The sequence below is a fragment of the Oryzias melastigma genome, linkage group LG3, assembly GCF_002922805.2.
Source record: "Oryzias melastigma strain HK-1 linkage group LG3, ASM292280v2, whole genome shotgun sequence".
NCBI lineage: Eukaryota > Metazoa > Chordata > Actinopteri > Beloniformes > Adrianichthyidae > Oryzias > Oryzias melastigma.
Genome location: NC_050514.1, coordinates 21483061 through 21502560, shown reverse-complemented (window position 1 = coordinate 21502560; position 19500 = coordinate 21483061). Strand labels below are relative to the sequence as shown.

The window sequence follows — 19500 nt, the reverse complement described above, 5'->3', positions numbered from 1 at the left end:
TATTGATAAAGAACACTCCCCATTACCATCAGGAAGAAAGTTCAGGAGCATCAGGTGTAAAACAAGCTGACTAAGAAACAGTTTCTTCACAGAGCTGTTAAAGTCACAGCGCCTCCTGGAGCATAATGTCCAAAACCCAAAGCTGATAACCCCAAAACCCCCTGTAGCCTATTTATTTATTTGGTATACTGAAATTTTTCAGTATGTTTCACTCATAAATAAATAAATAAATAAACTCCCAGGTATGCATTGATAGATGGGTGTATTACTTATTAATGATTGGTTTCTTATCTCATATTTCTCTGCGATCACTTTACATCTGCAGTAAGAAGGTTCACTCTCACATCCGCACAGTCATTCATTTTAATGCCTCTGTGGGATCCTCCCTCAATCTGCCTTCTGATTGGACAGCAGCAGACCTGACGTGTTCTTTCACTATGTTTTGCATGTCATTCAAGTGTTCGCCTCATTTCTGTGCTCTCAGGTTTTGCACTGAAAAAGCAGTAAATTCTCTGCAGTGTTCTTCTTGCACATGTTTTATTTTCAGCTCCTCCTCTTCCTCCTGCACAGCATCCCTCCTTTTCTTTCATGTCTTTGGTCCAAACCCCCTCCTCTCTCCGTACTCCCCCTCCCTCAGCCTCTCTGCTCGCCTGTCATTGGGTGCTGTGTGGGGTGATAGTTGTGGTTTCTGTCGGAGATATCCCCAGAGCGTTCAGAAGCTTCCTGCTTTGAAACCATAGATGCTGACACGTCAGGCATGCAGAGTGTGCTGAATGAACACGTAAACAGACGTCTGCACTCTGTAAGGCGGTTTGATCTGGGAGGTGCATGCAGTCTGTGGCTGACTGGACTGCAGCCCTGAAGATCTCCATCGAGTCCAGGCTGCAGAGCCAACAGATTGAAGGCAAGCTAACCGGCTGAGGATCAATATGGTGCATCTTCATGCTGAGGTGAGATACTGTCATTTCAAAACTCATCTTACAACTGCACATTTGATGACTGCACATGGTCTATTCACAATAGGGACATAATGTAAATGAACAATTGCAGTTTACATGTAGATGTGCCGAAATGCACAAACATATTATGTTTTTTTTAAGCAAACTTTCTCAAATTCGACTGCTCATCTGCCTGTGAAACAGCAGCAGTACTGCAAGACTGTTGGGCTGCAGGCTAGCATCAGTGGAGAAAGCTTTTAAAGCATATTGACTGATTCAAATGTCTGTTATGTTTGTACAGTCTATTTAAAAGCATATATGCAGCCTTCAGTTATATAAAAAGTGATGATCTGTTGTTGTTTATGCAGATTATTGTTCAATAATATCTGTCAAACCTGCAAAAACACAACATTTACAAATAATAATGAATCATTGTTAGTTCTAATGTTTAGTGGATAAACTGAAAAATAAAAAAATAAAAAAAATACATGGACATTTTTTGCACAGTAGCATATGTGTTCTCTGAAATAAGAACATTTCAGTGAATGACCACTCAGAAAAAGCAAGTCATGTGAGTCTTGGTCAGCCTTAAGTGATTAGGGAGGAGAGAGAATGCAAAAACCACACAAGAGGAAGAACAGCAACGGGTTTTCTAACACACTTTACTGCTGCTATATTTACTAAAACATCCAGACCAACTGGATGCATCGATCTTCATCAAAAGAAGTAAAAATATCATAGATTTTGATTGTGAGTAAAATGTATTTTTATTTGTGTGAATGCATTCAATGCATTCACACTATTGTTTTTCTGTTTCTCTTTATTATTATAGTTTATGTCCACTTCCGTACGTTTTTCGGCACGTAAAAACTTTATCACACTTTATGCGACTTACACAATCTTGGTATCAAAACGTTCAGCTCGTTAAGGACATTACTGCTTGTATTTTTAGTAGTTGTGAACTTTACAGTTTTTGCGTAGTTACACAATTTGTGCGTTTTTTCAGCCCCATTATAACTAATAGGATTTTATTACAAATTCCTGCAAATTACACACTTTATGCAATTTAAGCAATTTTACACATCCAGCATCTTCAGGAAATTCATGCTTTTACTACACATTATTACAACTACACAACTTACACAAATTTAACACAACTTTACACAACTACACAATTTAACACAATTTTACACAAATTTGTGCAAATTTTCAGCAAATTCAGCATTTTATGCAATTTTACACATCCAGCATGTTCAGCAAATTCATGCTTTTACTACACATTATTACAATTACACAACTTACACAAAGTTAACACAACTTTACACAACGCGAAAATGCATTCACACATGCATTATCGGAGGTAATGCAATTTTTCTAGTTATATTTATTTTTATAGAATTAAACTTATCCAAATAGAGATTTTTTTGGACATGTGACTACATTGATTATTAATGAGGCAAGCTGCAGGTTTAGAGTAAGTCAATTTATTTCTTCAATTCTTTCGTATTTAAAGTCTTTCTTGCTCTGTGTCACACAGGCATCACTGTTCATCACATTCTGAAGCGGAGGCCAAACCTGACCAGACTGAAGAACATCATACAGTCCACCCTTGTGTAGAAAAGAGGAACATCCAAAGACAAACTGGAAAACCAGTGCACGAAGTTACAAGAAAAAGAAAAGAACCAAGCATTTTTTTTTTCTTCTGCAACAAAGTGGAGGTTGGCCTGGAGTTGGACTTAACATGTACTCCCCTCAGAGTCTTCATCGCTGGGGCATCACTCACAGTGAGAGTATGGAGCGGTTAGCCTACAGCCAAGGTACTGTGTGAACGACTGACAGAACCTACTTTTATTTATTTGTTTATAATGATTACTCTCACATTATCCTATTCTAGAAATGTTTACTACAAGAAAAATAACAAGCACTTTTCTATAGACACGTTTTAAGACATCCATTAGATTTATCCAAAATTTAATAACCATTTCATGATTTTAACCCTGGAGAACACAAAAACTATTTCCTTTTGGGCTTTTAAAGTTAAATTTACATTTTCTTTTTCATTTTAGGTTAGCAGCAGCCAAAAAACTAAAAGATAAAAGTTAAAAAAATAACATTTAAAAATATAAATAAATAAAATTAAGAAATTAAAAATAAATGAATAAATAATAGGGGACAAATTTGACCCCATGGGTCCTCCAGGGTTAAAAGCATTCCCAAAGCTGAACATGATTATGTAGTTTTTAACCAAAATCAAACAACCTGTCATTTTCTAGGACATAGTTTCTGCAGAACAGCAGTAGTTCATTAGAAATTTGTCTCTGAGTTGAGGGCGGAACTGTTGGTGCAGAGTAAGCCTGCCCCCACTTCCCATCATTACTTTATTTATACTCTCTCCCGATAGCCTAAAGCCCCTCACAACTCCAGCCAACATTACCTAAGCAGCAAAAAAATGGTGATCAATCTTCTCTATTCTTTATATTTATTGAACATTTTCTTCAACTTGATATATACAGTGACAAAATATTTATATGCATTTTTTAACTTTCTATATTAAAAAAAGCAGTCATGTAATTGTATGATTTATTCTGTGCTACTTTGAGAACTTTTCTTGTGACTGAAGACAAATTGTTTGAAAATGTGAGTGTGGTTGAGTGTGTTAAAGTTTGAACACTCTGGAGAGGAATGCTGGTCTAATAGCTTCTTTCAGAGCTCCTTTCAGAGAGAAGGGCACAAAAAACCCAGTTCTCGGTAAACGTTTTATTGAAGTTGAAGGAATACATGGTTTTCTAATTCCTGTGTTAGCGGTTGAGTGTGATTTTGGCTTATGCACGCACATGGCAGCAATAATATACATGGGGGTGCATTCTCAAAACCGAAACTTAATCGATAACTTCAACAATAAGTGTGTTGCTCAATAAAATACCTAAAAAATATAAAAGACTTTCCTACAATGAGTTCACAAACCCCAAGCAGGAAAGATGAATTTACTAGACACAAACCAAAAACGCTGAACTAGAATCCAGGAAAAATAGTAATGCATAACACCACTTAGTCACAACAAAAGGAAAATTTGAATATATTGAATCACTTGTGGAAATGCATCTAAAAATGTATTTTTAATTATTCGAATCATATCATAATTTGTGGTTGCCGATACAATTCATAGTGGACATTGGTTCATTTTGACCTAAAATCGATTCAGATTTCTTCTATTTTATCATTATTATTGTTTTTTTTTTTCAAGATAATAAAGTTTGAATTAAATATGTGTACAAACAAGTGAAAAATAATTAATGGAACATTAATTTACATTTTAGTTTCTTAAAGTTCCACATCTAAATAATACAAATGAAACAGAACATTATACCACATTGCATGGTCACATGTTAACAAAATCACAATCTAATGTGTGGAAACACATTGGATTGTAAAGTATGGTTTGATCATGTTTTGCTGCCATCACGTGTGTTGTTCGCTATGATGATACATGGTTGTTTTAATATTATAGTAAAATAAACCTACTGCATCTCAATCTAAATGTTATTTTCTAAAATCAATTTAATCAATTAATTTCATTTTGAAATTATTTTATAATGGTTAATGTCAATTCAATTTGAACTTGGAAAAAAGAAAGAAAGCAGGATGAGGCACAACACATAGAAAAACGTTTGTGCCGCAATCACAGAAATATTTTGAAAGCAAAACATTTTTTTAAAGCAATCATTAAATATTTCTGTTTGAAAATTACGAATTTTTGTTCTTAACACTTTACATTTTGTTTGCAATTTAGAAAATGTTTATCTCAAAACAGTGAATTTGGCATGCATAATAGTGGCACATCAATGGCTCCATATACTTCAGCACTATGCAGCATCACATACTGTCCTGCAGTTCCCAGTTCCAGCGGCAGGGGGCGACAGGTTTCCTGCTCGGGAGCTTTAAAGTTATGACGTAGTGCTGCCTTTGTGGGCCTTGTGACACCGCCCCTCCAGAGGGTGCAGCGAGACTGTCGGTTAGGGTTTTCTGCCTGTAAACAAATCTGAACCATTCCACTATGCGATGAAAATCCTCGTTTCTCGGAGGAATTTTTTTACTTTTATTTTTTTGAGCTGTCGCCGCTTGGAGTAACGCCTATCAAGCCGTGAGGATGACGTCGACGTTTGGTTTGATAGACCGGTAGCGTCAGGTCATATTTGATTGTTGGCAGTGATCTTACCTGTCATATTTTGGTGGCTGTTTTTTCCCCTCCCAATGACCTCTATTTAATATTTAATGCAATGCACGTCTATTTGTTTTATTTCGATTAGCAAAGCGTATGAATTTTATTTACGTGTCGCGCTCCAAAGTTGATTATAATAATTTCAGACGGACTTGAACATGGCATCGAGCGCGGAGCATGACCTGGCTCTGTCTGAGGCGGACAGCAGCAAGGAGAAAACTCATGTTTTCGGGGTTTTGAGGCTGCAAGAAGACAAGACGGCTGGTGGGGAGAAGGCTAGCAGCAGCACGGTGAGGGGTGGAGGCGGTGGAGGAGACGGGCGATGGCAGGCTCCTATCTTCGCTTTGGCTAGGAAAGCGTCCGAGACTATTTCGGGAAGCATTCACGTCCTGCCCAAAGTGTCGGAACACAGAACGTCGCTGCCCGGGGACTGGACCATTCAAGGTGGAGTTAGAGCAGCACCTGGTAGACATAAGAGCTGCTTTTTCTTCAATTACATCAATAGCTTTTGAATTTAATTGTTTGATTAAATGTATTAATGTTTGTTGCATTCACTAAATTACAAAAATAGGTCACCTTAATTGGGGTTTTAGTTACCACAGTTTAACAAAAGATGCATTTCCTCCCCTCTTGCTTCTATTATGATTCTTAATGTGAGACAAATTGATTTCTTCCAGTGTGAATATTGTTTGTTACACCACCTCAACTGGAGGGCACGAGGCATCACATGCTGATGCAAGTGGAAATCCCTCCCCTTGGGTTAACATGGTTTGTTCTGTGATGCTCCAGCATGGACAGTGCAGAAAATCATTGTCCTCTCAAATCCTCCCACCACCCTCTGCTCAATATAGTCTCACTGTTGTCATGTGTTCACACCAAAATCGCTCGATAGTTTTATATTTCAACACCTGCAATTTGTGCCTTTTCCCATTCTGTATTGACACACATTTATCACCTTATTGTGTCAAATAGGGATAGTTGTAGATTTATTAAAAACTAACATTGTCTAGGACTCTCGGAACCCTACTTTATGTATCCTTAAAGTTCCATAACTGTATTTGATCTATTGTAAAATCCTTCCCAGTGGTCTTTTACTTATGATTATGTCATTTATAGCCAAAATAATTTCTGCAGAGTGACAGTTCATTAATAATTCTCTTTTGAGTTGTGGATGAGACTGTTTGTATGAAAGTAACCCTCTGCTGACATCCCATCACTCGTTTACATTCCTGCTAGCTTACAGCGCCTAAGAACCCCAAGCTAACATTTGCGACGCAACAAAAACAGCAAGCTATCCAGTTGTAGTTTTGAGCCGTATGGCAGCTCAGGCGAGGAAAATTAAGAATACATGAATCTATTTGTCTACAAGTCGATACATCAGAATGGAGCGGAGCAGGGAGACTATTCCGCTTATTTCAGTTGTTTAGAAAAGTTTGCCATGCGGTTTTTAAACAAATGATTTAGTTTTTGACACATTTCTTATACAATGCTTCTGTTGTGAAGGGCATCTCATCTTATCTGAGTTTGTTTAAAATTTTACTACTACAGTTAATCTGGTTATTTTAATTTAATTTGCCTAGTATGATTTAAATAAAAACAAATAAAAAAACAGGATTTAACTCTAGTGTGTGACTCTTTTTGCTTAAGAAGACCCACAGCCTCTTTTATTTACCACATAGATTCAGAAACATTTCTGGGTTAAATCCCATCTTGGGCCTTTACTGTGTAAAGAAGTTTTTTTTTTGTACTCCGAGAACCTTAAAAACAAATCTTTTTTTAAAAAGTCCAGTGACTCACAAGTTAGTCAAATGTTCTTTTTCTGATGAGTCCAGACATGTTTTTAGGGCTGACTGAGGGCTTTTGTTTTGCAGCTTTGCGAGACCCCATGGCCATGGAGCGCACCAACCTGCTGAACATGGCCAAACTGAGCATCAAAGGGCTGATCGAGTCAGCGCTGAGCTTCGGACGAACTCTGGATTCGGACTACCCACCTCTCCAGCAGTTTTTTGTGGTCATGGAGCACTGTCTAAAACATGGCCTTAAAGGTAAGACCTAGTTTTTTTTCTGCTGGCTTGTCTTTACTGAACAATGTGTGAGCTTCCTGTGTATGTGTGAAGTTATTCTTAAACTCTTTTGTTTGACTTTCAGTGAAGAAGTCGTTCCTGGGTTATAATAAGTCACTATGGGGGCCTTTGGAGCTGGTGGAGAAGCTTTGTCCTGAAGCAGCTGAGATCTCCGCTTCGGTTCGAGATCTACCAGGACTGAAGTAAGAACTAAAAGACCCCTTATGTGCTCTGAGATTGAAACTATGAGTGGAGGAACACGAGCCACAACAGTCGCAGGACTTCAAACAGGTGTAACATGAGGATGTGACCTGAGCCACAACAGGGAAATACCTCAGTATTGTTTACTTTCACTTCACCTTTCCACACACTAAATCATTTTTCCATACACTTTTGTCTTTGTTGTTTTTGAATGTGACCTTAGTTATCTCAATACTATTGTTTAGTGTATGGGTCAGAAAAACGTTAAATGTTCTGTTTCTTGTTGCAAGTGCCATGAAATTACAAAAAAATATATATACACGTGTGGATGAACTTTATGTTCAAAGAGTGAAGTGACAAATGTAAGTTTTTTTTTTTTGTCTCCTTCAGCAAACTGAGGAACATATGTGTTGAATCAGGTGGAGAGCTTTGTGTCTTTCCTTTGCTGCTGCTGACTCAGCAGATGCACTTTGGAGATGTAAAACTGGGCAAACGAAATGTTCAGATTTGTAAATGGACAAACAGAAAATACAGGCAAAAAAATACTGTTATAAAAAGTAGAATTGATCCTTTTATTTTTGGAACTTTAATAGAGAAATCCTTTAAACAGAAGGTTAGAATCTTTGACTGCTGCAGAGCCATCGCAGTACAAACAACCTAAGACCCCGGGTCTTCTGAAGTCTGACCTCATCTCTCGTGTGCATGTTTGTCCTCCAGGACTCCATTAGGCAGAGCCAGAGCATGGCTCCGCCTGGCTCTTATGCAGAAACGGCTGGCCGATTACCTGCGCTTGCTCATCACTCGCAAAGACCTGCTTAGGTAAACCCAGACACACCTCAGTCTCCCTTTTGAAGTTAGAATCACAGCTTCATTTGGGATAAATTGTCTCTGTTTCAGTGATTTCTATGAGACTTCAGCCCTGATGCTCGAGGAAGAGGGAGCTGTGATTGTAGGCTTGTTGGTGGGCCTCAATGTGATTGATGCTAACCTGTGCGTCAAAGGAGAGGACCTGGACTCTCAGGTGAGTTTTTCTGATAAACCATACCTTTATATGACCCTCAACAATATGCCTTCTAATAAAGCTAATATATATAGTTGTTCTTTTGCCCAAAAAAGAGTTAAAATGAAAAATATATATTTTGTTTTTCTACAGTATTCAAATGCAAACAATTTCAATGTTGTGCAGCTTTTTTTGTGTTTGTTCCTCTCAACGTTGCAATCAAAACTTCCCATGTAATAGCCTGATCACTGATCAAATTGGTTTTATGTTTTTCAAATAAGATGAATTCTTACACGTCACATAGCAAAATTAACTTTTTCATTAAAAAAGGGAAAATTCTATCATTTTCCTGTGATTTAATTTGATCTTCTCCCTCTTCCAATTCAAGGTTGGGGTGATTGACTTCTCTATGTACCTGAAAAATGACATTGATGACTACAGAAGTGAGGAGAGGTAAGGCTTTTCATATTTCCTCCCTCGTTTTTCACCAGATCTGGTTTATTCTCCTTCACATTCTTGTTGTGTTCATCTCCATAACCACAGGAACAGCCAAATAGCTTCCATTTTGGATCAGAAGAACTATGTGGAGGAATTAAACCGCCAGCTGAAGTAAGACCTCAATCTTTATCCAATACTCGGGGTTCTATCTTTATAGATATGAACATTTCATTTTAATACTAATCCAAAGTATAAGCATTGATGATTAAAAGGAATGAAAGCAAACAAAAAAGTGATTGATTCATGTTTAAAGTTCCACAGTTCATGGTCTTCAAGGCAGAGTGGATAATTTAGAGAAGTCCAACTCCAAACTCATTGAGGAGGTGAGGCTGAGTGGAATAACGTTCAGACATTCTGTAGATTTGAACACTGCTGACAAACAAAATGATTATTGTTAAATCTGTTCATCTCTGTGTCTGCAGTTGGCCATAGCGAAGAACAACATCATCAAACTGCAGGAGGAGAACCAGCAACTGAGGAGTGAAAACAATCTGATTCTGCTCAAAGCACAACAACACTTAGAGGTACACGGCCTCAAAGCTGTTCAGAGCAGATGAAACGGAACCGATCCAGGATTCATTTCAGTCTGCTTGTTGATGTAGGTAACACAAGGAGACGTGTCGGTGGAGAGGGACACGTACAAACAGTCCCGTCAGGGGTTGGACGAGATGTACAATGAGGCCAGGAGACAGCTGAAGGAGGAGTGTCAGCTCAGACAGGTCATGCAATGTCTGGAACATGTATGTACACAAAATCTGTTTGATAACACTTGATTTCTGTCTATTTCCAGGATGTGGAGAATGAATTGGTTGTCCAGGTGTCCATGAAACAGGAAATGGAGCTCGCCATGAAGCTTCTGGAGAAGGACATCCATGAAAAGCAGGTCAGCAGCATCTTATTTTATAATGACGTTTAAAATGAGGGGAAAGTAGCAGCAAAACTGGCATATAAATCTGTTTATCGTGATTCATCAACAGGACACACTGATCGGGCTGAGAAATCAGCTGGACGAAGTAAAAGCCATCAATGTAGAGATGTACCAGAAGATGCAGGTACAGGCACGAAGATTTATCCTCATCTGTTGTAAATATTTTGCACCCTTTTCCATTTATTTAAATGAATATTCTATTTCTCCTTTTCTTTTTATAACAGGATATTCCTTCAAATCTATCTACTTAACAAAATGTACTTTTTTGCCATCTATTTTCTCAGGACATTCCAGATATTTTTCTATTTCACTTTTGATTAATTAAAGGCTCTGTCAAAAATACTTCCAACTAATAGACGTACATATGTGACACAGAGCCTCAACAATCCTCACCTCCTCCTCAGCTAAATTGTCTCAATCACTTCTAGAAGCTGCAAAGTCAACGGACTTCAGCAAATCACTAACCAGCATGAACTTCGGACTGAACTTATGCAAGTCTGAAAAAGTAGCATTCTTCAAACAGAAGTGTTGCTATCGTCAGACTTGAACTCATTTTTAGATGTCTCTTGTAGTGAATTCACAAACGAAAAAAAAAACAGTTAAAGAGAAGTGCAAATGAACTTAAAGGTAAAATGAGGAAACTGTGACATCATTGGCTGGCCATTTTTGTGCGACTGTGATTTGAGACCACAAGCTGTTACTCTGAAAGCAGAAGAAACAATGAATCTGAGAGGAAGCTTGCATCCATGAGTATTAAGAGACTGATGATAGTTGCTAAAAAAACCCTGATGTACAGAATCCCAAGCATTTAGTGGAAATATTGTTTCAGTGGTGCTTCTGAAAACCAGCCTTTCTTGTTGCAGTCGTCCAATGAGGAGATGAAGAAGAAGAATGACGTGATCAGTCGTCTGGAGGAGAAAACCAACCAGATCACTGCCACCATGAAGCAGCTGGAGCAGAGGTTAGCTACTGTACACCACCTAAAACCCACTTCACCTGACCTCACACACAGTTCATCCTGCCGTCTGAAGCCAATCTGCTTTTCTGTAGTACATTTCACGAGTCCTCTCCAAAACGAATGAAATTCCTTGAGTTTCTAAGATTATACTATGTTTTTAGTTTTTATTTTACTTGTTTTTTAATAGTCACATTTCAGAAGGATTCCTTCGCTTTGTGTTTTTGAATACTTAAAGAAACCAGTCAAAATTGATAATTTTGTGGGAAAATGTTGGCTGGATCTGAATTACAAACTGATATTTCATTACTTAAAGACCCACTCCAATAAAAGTTGTGTTTTTGGTGTTTTTAACATGTACTTTTGGCCTTTTTCTCATGATGGACATGCGTAAAAACATTTTAATTCATTAACAATTCTGATGCATCCACTTGCAGACAAATAGATCCAATAGCATCTTAATTTTCCTTGTCCAAGCTGCCATCTGGATCAAAGCTGTTCAGCTGGATATGGTAGCTCTGATATTACTCTCCAAATTTTTTTTTTTTTTTTTTTTTGCTACGCTAATGTTAGCTTGGGCTTGTGAGGTGCTACAAGCTAATGGGAAAGAGTGTAAACATAGGAATGCTGGGAAATTAGTGTGACTAACTTCTACATCAAATATTGACTGTACATGAGAACTGGAAAGTGCAACCCGTCCCCCTCGCACTCCAAACAGGAAGTACCTGCTGGTCCCAGAAAGTCATTACTCAGTCATTAATCACGGTATATTTGTTAGAATAACCATTCTTGCTCCGCTAAATCTTTTTAACATGTTCTTGCAAATTAAACATTTTATAAACATTTTTGCTGTAGTGTAAGTTATTGAAGTTATAAACTAACCAATCAGATGCCTCAATAAAAGTAGGTGGCCTCCTGTTGAATGTTTGATTGACAGATTCTCTGGAGCCAGCTTTCAGTGGAAGGGGTGTAGCCTCCTAACATGCTCACTACTGGTTGTAGAGAGTGGTTGCCATTAAAATGTAAACTAAGACCGGCACGGACCAATCACTGCTTACTAGTTCCAACATGGCGACAGACATTTAGCAGAAAAATGGAAACTGAATTTGCCTAAGTTGGTTGGAACCAGAAGTAAGTCATTTTCTATGGGTGACATATCACTCACTTGGTTCAGTTCTCTATATACAGTCAGTGGCACCAATAGTCTCATATACAGCCCAGATGCAAATTTATTTATCTATTTATTTCCCAGATGCACATTTCTAATGAACTCCTGCTGCTCTGCAGAAAATATGTCCTAATAAATGACACAGGATTCTTGATTTTGGCTAAAAAGTGCATAATCATAATTAAAAGACCACTGGGAACGATGATACAAAAGAAAAATATATAGTTGGAGTGTGACTTTAATACTTAATATTTCAGTTTTTGTGTGATCCAGACACCAACCAAACTGATTTGATTTCATATTCATAGAAAATCAAAAAACTGAAGTCAGAAATTAGAAAAAAAAACCTAAGAATAAATCTATTCAGTGCTAATCTAATTCTAGAATTGGTCTCAATATTGTATCCTAGCTAATGAAACTGAAGTCTAGAAATATTTTTGCATGAAAACATGGTTTCTACTTGTCCTGAATCTTGATGCAGCTGCCTTCCAGCTCATTGACCCTGTATGACCCCCTCCCTGCCCATTCATCCCTCAGTCAACACGATCTATCTGTTCCATCTCTTCTGTTTGTTTGGAGCTGTTCCATCTTAAGTTGTGGTTCATTTCAATGCTCCTGTTTTGTTGTGGTGTCAGAGGGTTGCCATCTGGTGTACGCAGGGCTTTTTCCATTTGCTATGTCGTAGAAAAACAATCGTATTTTAGACGAGTATGTTCATTTCTGATACGATCTGGAGGTCATGTGATGATGTACAGGTGCTCATTTGTAGGTTTTAAATAAATTACATTTTTATTGGTTAAAATCCGACAGGTTCAGATTTTGTGTAACATTTTGAATTTCATGTGCAGCTTAAGTCCTTTATTATTGCATTTTTGTTTTTCCGTAACTGTCTGAAAAAGACAACAGCCTTCATCTAGTTGAGAAAGCTATTAGACAAATATAACCCCTTTTTTGTTTTTTTGCATTGCCAGTAATAATTTTACTAAAGCAACGACTACGTAGGATGAACAACTGAATGTTGATCCCCCTTAAGCAGCTAAAGTGCAAGGTGCAAGCGTACAAATGCAGTTTCTGAGCGTCTTTTTTGCAGCTACTTTAAGATCCTGACTTGGTATTTGTTGGGTTGAAGCGTGGATGTTGATTCTGGTTCTCCAGCTGTTCAGGTGTTGGGATGCTGGTGTTCTCTCTTGTTACGTAGTGATAAAGGATGTAGTTGAACTCTGCCGACGTATTTTTAGTAGCTTAAAGACCCACGACAATCATCTTTTGATCTATTCTAAAAGCTAAGTGGTCTTTTAATTATGATTATGCCGTTTTTAGCCCAAATCAAAAAAACCTGCATTGTTTTTTTTGTTTTTTTAAACTCGGTTTCAGTGGAGTGGCATTTCATTTAAAATTTGCTTCTAAGTTGTAAGATGTTGGCTCAAACTAGGAAAACCAAACTGTAGATGGATCTAGTCGTCTACAAGTGGCTGTATCAGAATGGAGTGATGCTTGTGACCTGCCCATTGTATTTTCTATGTAATAAATACAATTTTTTTCGGGTAATTTGAATAAAGAAATATTATTTTTATGCCCTTTATGATCAGAAGAATTCAACAAGGCACTAAAAAAAAAAGAATTTTTATCTGAGTTGGTCTTTTACGCTTTGTTCTTAGACAACATTACTTGTTAGAAAAGTAAAAAAGAAATCTTGTTTTATTGTAATGTTTTTGTCATGAAGTCATTATCATGATTGTGTTTGTCACCTTCCGGTTCCCTCATCCTCCCACCTTATTCACATTGCTCATTCTCCATATGAAGAACATGTACTTGCACAAAAAAACTGGATAATCGGATTTAATGTGTTTCGGTGTCTCATTAACACTTCTTGGTTTGTTTTTACTAACAAAACAAAGGGACACAAAATGTTCAGACGATGACTTAGATTATTGATGTAATGACATCCTTTCTTCCTTCCTTTCTTTCCTACTTCCTCCCCTTCTGTTTCTCTTTCATGCCATCATTCCATCCATCCATCCATCCATCAAACCTGCATGTTGGTTTGGTTGTTCTCCTGCTCCCCTGTGCAGTGATAAGGACCTGCTCAGTCAGACCAGAACTCTTGCCATGTCGTTTGTAAAGTGTGCCAGCACGGACACAGAGCACCAGTACAAACTAGTCAAAGACATCTCTTTCTGAGGACAGGCGCTGACATTATTTGACGAAACTTAAAAGGACATTGTTGGTTTTTTAGGACCCGAGAACCCGTGATATTTGTATAACATCTACAACTTCTTTTAACATGTTTTGATGATCTTTGGCTACATAATTACCGGATATTTATTCTTTGTAATATTTTCCTGTCAGACTCTGTAATTTAGCAGCTGTATTTCTCTGTAAATCTGTAAAAAGAAGCAGAAGACGTGATAGAATGATAAAACAGAATTGTCTAAATTCACTCCCAAGTTCATCCAAATTCAGGCCACTCTTCTTCTGCAGTAGTCGGTTCGTACACGCGATCAGATTTGGACCCTCAGATGTAATCGTTGTGTCCTTTTTTTCGTTGATTAGCTGAAAGCAAACATATTAAATTGTAATATTTAAATGGCATTTGTTGAAAAGGAATGATTTGAGGGTGGATATGAAAACCGGCATGTTGCTGCTGAGTCATGAGCACATGTGGGAGCCCTTCCAAGCTGTGACTGCACCACCGTCCTCACATCCTCCGTGCAAAACAACAACAAAAAAAAAGACTTTTATTTCCTCCTCCGTTAGGCAGATGGGTGTTGTAGCGGCTCCCGTGACCCCGGTGTGTCACCCCTCGTGCTTCACAGTTACCATTTCAATTGGACACAGATGTTATCATGCCGTGCTGGAATGTCATGTTGCCGTGGCGATGGATCATTGTGCAAAACTTTATTCAGATGCAATGGGAATAAATGTTTCTATTACTGGTACAATCTGCAAATAACATATTGAAGAGTAAACCTAGTGCACTGTCGTGGTATACAGGCGTTCTCAACTGTCTGCTTTACCAGGTGTAAGAACCAGTTGGAAGCACTTAGGAACTGTATTGTACTTGCTGACTTTTGTGGTAATGTTTTAGGTAGTAATCTTTCTGCCTATTCTAATTCCGTGGTAATTACTAGTGTTGATTTTAGGGATAAACACCCAGTGCAGCTTTTTGGAACTCACAACTTCTGTCTTATACCAACACGGATCAATAAAGCTGAATGTTTTGAACCTGCTGGGCGTGTCTGGAGCTTTTAGTGATGTCTTTGCACTGATGTTTGAAAATGTGGAGAATTTGCAGGCCTTCTGTTAGTAATCGCACTCAGAGGCATTTTTTTTAATCAGATGCGTCCAAATCCTTCCCTTAAAATTCTATAATAAGCACTTACTTTGGAGGTCATCTCTTTCTTCCTGATTTAACCTTTTTTTTTTTCTTTTTTCCAATATGGCTCGTTCTGGTGTTGTAACGGTACAGATTACAACACCTTTGTCCATCGCCGCCTCATCATTAACCCTAGAAGCTTTATTCTTCAGAGTCCTGTCTTCTGCCCATCCATTGTCCCTTCCATCTTCTGTTGTTTTCTCTCTTCTCTCCTTGCACATGCCTCCTAGTTTTGTCTCTCCATGGTCCTGAGTTTGTTCCTGGTTATAATGGTGCAGATTACAGGAGGCAGAGAGGCACCGCACCTCAGCTGAGGAAGGAACCCGCCGCTTCAAGTTGGACTTTGCCAACAAGGCCGACAGCCTGCAGCGGCAGATTGAACACAAGGAGAAGCAGCTGTAAGCAAAACGCCTACAGAGACAGACACATATGAACACAATCCCATAGTCGCACATTTTCAAGAAGTTTAACAGGTTTCAGGTTAACTCTTCCTCCAGCTTGAAAAAGCAGTAAAGTCATAAAGTAAACTCAGTCATCTTCTATCTATTTTTCTCTGTCTTCTTTCCTGGACCTGCAGCCAGCAGCTGGAGACGGACCTGAAGATAGAAAGGGAGTGGAGACAGACGTTACAAAATGATCTGCACAGAGAGAAAGACACGGTGGCACAACTCGGCACTGAGGCGCTGCAGATCAACGGACTGAAAAAGGTGAGGAAAGGCAAAGAAAACAGTTCAAAAGAACTTGATCTGAAGGATGATTGGTGTTTGGGGATTTTCCAGGAGTTCCATCGTCTTCAGGACGAAAACATTCAGTTGAAGAACATCTGTGAGGACCAAGAACAAGCTTTGGAGGAACTCGGCTCTAAACTCAGCGAGTATGTTTACTATCATTTTTGTACAAATTCACAGTTTAAGCAGGTTTTAGTTGTTTATCTGAAGGCAACACTCTTCACATCCAGCTGCTGCTTCTGTTTTCAGTCTGTAGAGTATCATAACTTCAGAAAAACTAGAAATGGTAAAAGAGCATTTTCCATGTTGTTCTGGTATACAAAAATTGTAAGAAAAAATGTGAATTAAGACAAAATAACAAACAATATCTTAATACTACAGCAGTTATTGTGCAATCTTAAAGATCTAAACCTGACAGATTTTGAAAAGTTGTGCTTTTTTAAAGTATGGTTTCTTTTTTTTATTAAAATAATGTCTGTAATATCAGGTTTTGAAAGCACCAGAAAAAAAAAAACTTTTGTTTTAGCTACACAAACAGATGTAACTTAACTGCAAAGACCCAGACCCATTTTTCCCTAAAAAAAAAAAAAATAATAATAATAACATTTTGTGAAAAATACCTCAAATCAAGTTGACCACAGAAAAATTGTCAACATGTCAGAATGGGTTATTATGGGCTAAAATATTCTTAAGATTTGTTTTTACTTGTTGTATTTTTTAAAGACTGCACTTTTCAACTAAATTATGTTTCAAACTTTTTCCTATTAAAAAAAGTTATAATTTTCAAAGTGTTTTTTCTTTAAAACATTATAATTAAAATAACTGTATAGAATATTCCAAAACAAAGCCTAATATGTTAATATGGTATTGTTTTTCTTAGTAAAATTCAAAATACAATTATTTAATTTTTCTTTATTTATTTTACCTATGCTTTCCAATAGTGTTGTTTTCAACCAAATTTAAGACATACACGCTCAAAACAAATTTAAGAACATTATCACCAACTATATGGTCTTTCTTACCTCAACAGGTAAAGGCAGTCTAATCGATCTGCTCACTCCTTTTAAAAATGTGTTTATATTTGCCGTTTTTTGTTAAGTTACTCAAGGATATGTATCGGTGACAGTGCCATACTTGCTTTTATTCCCATCAGATTTTCAAAATAAATCGATAAAATACAGTAATCTGGTTGTTGTTAATGACAATAAAATGTTTCATATATCCATATTTCCTAAAATGTTTTTTTTCTCCAGATCAAAACTGAGAATTGAAGACATCAAAGAAGCCAACAAAGCTCTGCAGGTAAGAGATCCAGTCAGTCAGACAGACTAACAAAACAAAACACTTTTTTTTTCTAAAGATTGTTCTGTTTCAGGGTGGACAGGTTTGGTTGAAGGACAAAGACGCCACTCACTGCAAAATGTGTGAAAAGGAGTTCTCCATATCAAGACGAAAGGTCAGTTTTTAGTAAAACTCAGGTTATAACCGCAGAACAAAGGAAAGTTGTCATTTTTAAATAAGTTTACCACAACTACTTTATTTTACACAATAACTCCAGGATAATTTGTAAAATAAAGTCTCGGAAAATAATTAAAATGCTCAATTTTAGCAGTTTTTTTGGGGTGAAATGACTAACAACAGAGTAGCTTACTAAAAACACAAGAAACTTTTAGTAACCTTTTTAATCCAAGTTCAATATTACTGTAACTGCTTTCAGAGAATGTAACTTTCTGACTGTCCACAGCACCACTGCAGGAACTGTGGGGAGATTTTCTGTAACAGCTGCTCCGACAATGAGCTCCCCCTACCCGCATCCCCCAAACCCGTGAGAGTGTGTGACACCTGCCACGCTTTACTCCTCCAGCGATGCTCCTCCAATCCAACGTGAAAGAAAAGCACAACACTGCCAAAACTACCTACATGCTTACTTGAAAAGGGGGGAAGAAGAACTTTTTTACCAATCGACAGCAGCAGGATTTGCTGCAGGGACTGAATGAAACGATGCACAAGAGTTTGTCCCGTTTATGTCTTTGTAGCTCGAAGGAAGCTCCTTCACAGAAGCTGGGCTTTCACCTGCCCTCTTCTTCAACAATCAAACACAGAAGAGAGTTTCCTGCTGTAAAATATCCCACTTATAAAGAGGTGAGCTACAATTTATTTATGTAATAGAAAGTTTGGCTGATGATGCAGTAAGAAAATGACGAGGATTGTAAAGTTTGTCGTAGAGTATCATGGTGAACAGCAGACCAGTGTTTGGAGGAGGTGGAGACGGGTTTGAAAGAAGGAACAAGGAGCTTTATAAAGAAGTGAAAATGAAACTACACTGTCTGCTTCTGCCAAATGTCTCTGGATTCCTGAACCGTTCTTAGTGTCTCCTCATGCAAATAGCACATTGTACAAATGTATTTTTCTTTACTATTTTTAGAACACACTTGTTTCTAATGTTTCTTCAGGGACTGAAATGTATTAATGAGGTTAAAGCTGTGTTTACATATCAGTCTTAAAAAATGGAAATCCAGATTATGCAGAAACTCTAGTGAAAGATTTGGTTTATATTTCTATTTAGGTCCAATGAAGCCAGAACTGTGCCACGATAAAAAATGTTTTTTTTTTTCCATTTGTTGGTACAATTTATATATTTTTGCTGTAAAGACTGATGTGTTAGGGAATTTTACAAGTCTTGTGAGTCGCCAATGTACCTTCAACACTGGAGAATCTGTGTGCAACAAGTTACCATGACAACGTGTGAAGCAGAACTCTGAACTGCATGCTGCTTGACAAATCGACCCCCTTTTCCCCCTGTGCAGTGCCATTCAACAGCCATAATGAACACTAGTTATAGAGATGTGTTTTTTGTAAATACAGTAATTACCCATAAATGTAAAAGTAGAAACACAATCTGGATTCCAGATCCTCCTCATCACTGCACTGAAGATACTGATTATCGGTCCTGTTTAAATTTCAGATCTTTAAAGCACTTCTAAAAGCCAGGTGAATGCCTTCACCTCGTCTAAACTTTACATTAATACATATTTTTGCAGATTAAGTTAATTGTAATCATGATTAAATCATCTTTTTTCTGTTGTTCCATTATTGATAGGAGCAATTTAAACTAAAACTATAATTTTATTTTATTTTATTCTTGCCAAAAGTTTGAAGTGACGAGATGGGTATACACTTGATTTTGCACTGTTTACAACCTGACTCTTAAAAACTACAACTATTCATTTTTTTTCTTTTTGTTTCATAAAAAAATGGGAAATGTGACATTTTCTGCATGTAATGTTGATCTTGTACATGTATAGATCTTAAATTAGTTAATTTAACTTCTAACTAAACTTGTTCAAATTGTCCACTTTGTCTTGTTTAATTCATGCTCTGATTTTTCTGACTGAATTGCCTGTTAACACAGAACATCCCAGCATA

The 19500-nt window shown here is 37.5% G+C and overlaps 1 protein-coding gene across 6 annotated transcripts; it reads left to right on the top strand.

Moving 5' to 3' along the window:
• Positions 1 to 686: 686 nt before the first annotated feature.
• rufy2 (RUN and FYVE domain containing 2) lies at positions 687 to 19427 on the top strand. Of its 6 annotated transcripts, none has more exons than XM_024295057.2 (20): positions 687 to 950; positions 2476 to 2755; positions 7029 to 7202; positions 7306 to 7423; positions 8139 to 8240; positions 8319 to 8442; positions 8810 to 8874; positions 8965 to 9030; positions 9173 to 9242; positions 9342 to 9443; positions 9522 to 9638; positions 9710 to 9802; positions 9897 to 9977; positions 10711 to 10808; positions 15625 to 15744; positions 15924 to 16053; positions 16126 to 16220; positions 17328 to 17376; positions 17450 to 17530; positions 17819 to 19427. In XM_024295057.2, exons 2-20 carry the CDS (start codon positions 2680 to 2682, stop codon positions 17960 to 17962), a joined length of 1905 nt encoding a protein of 634 aa, XP_024150825.1. In that variant the 5' UTR covers positions 687 to 950; positions 2476 to 2679; the 3' UTR covers positions 17963 to 19427. The 6 variants fall into 6 exon arrangements, with proteins under 6 accessions (XP_024150825.1, XP_024150826.1, XP_024150822.1 ...); XM_024295058.2 differs by having other exon boundaries at positions 688 to 950; positions 9897 to 9971; XM_024295054.2 differs by lacking the exons at positions 687 to 950; positions 2476 to 2755 and adding an exon at positions 4834 to 5622 and having other exon boundaries at positions 9897 to 9971.
• Positions 19428 to 19500: the final 73 nt, after the last annotated feature.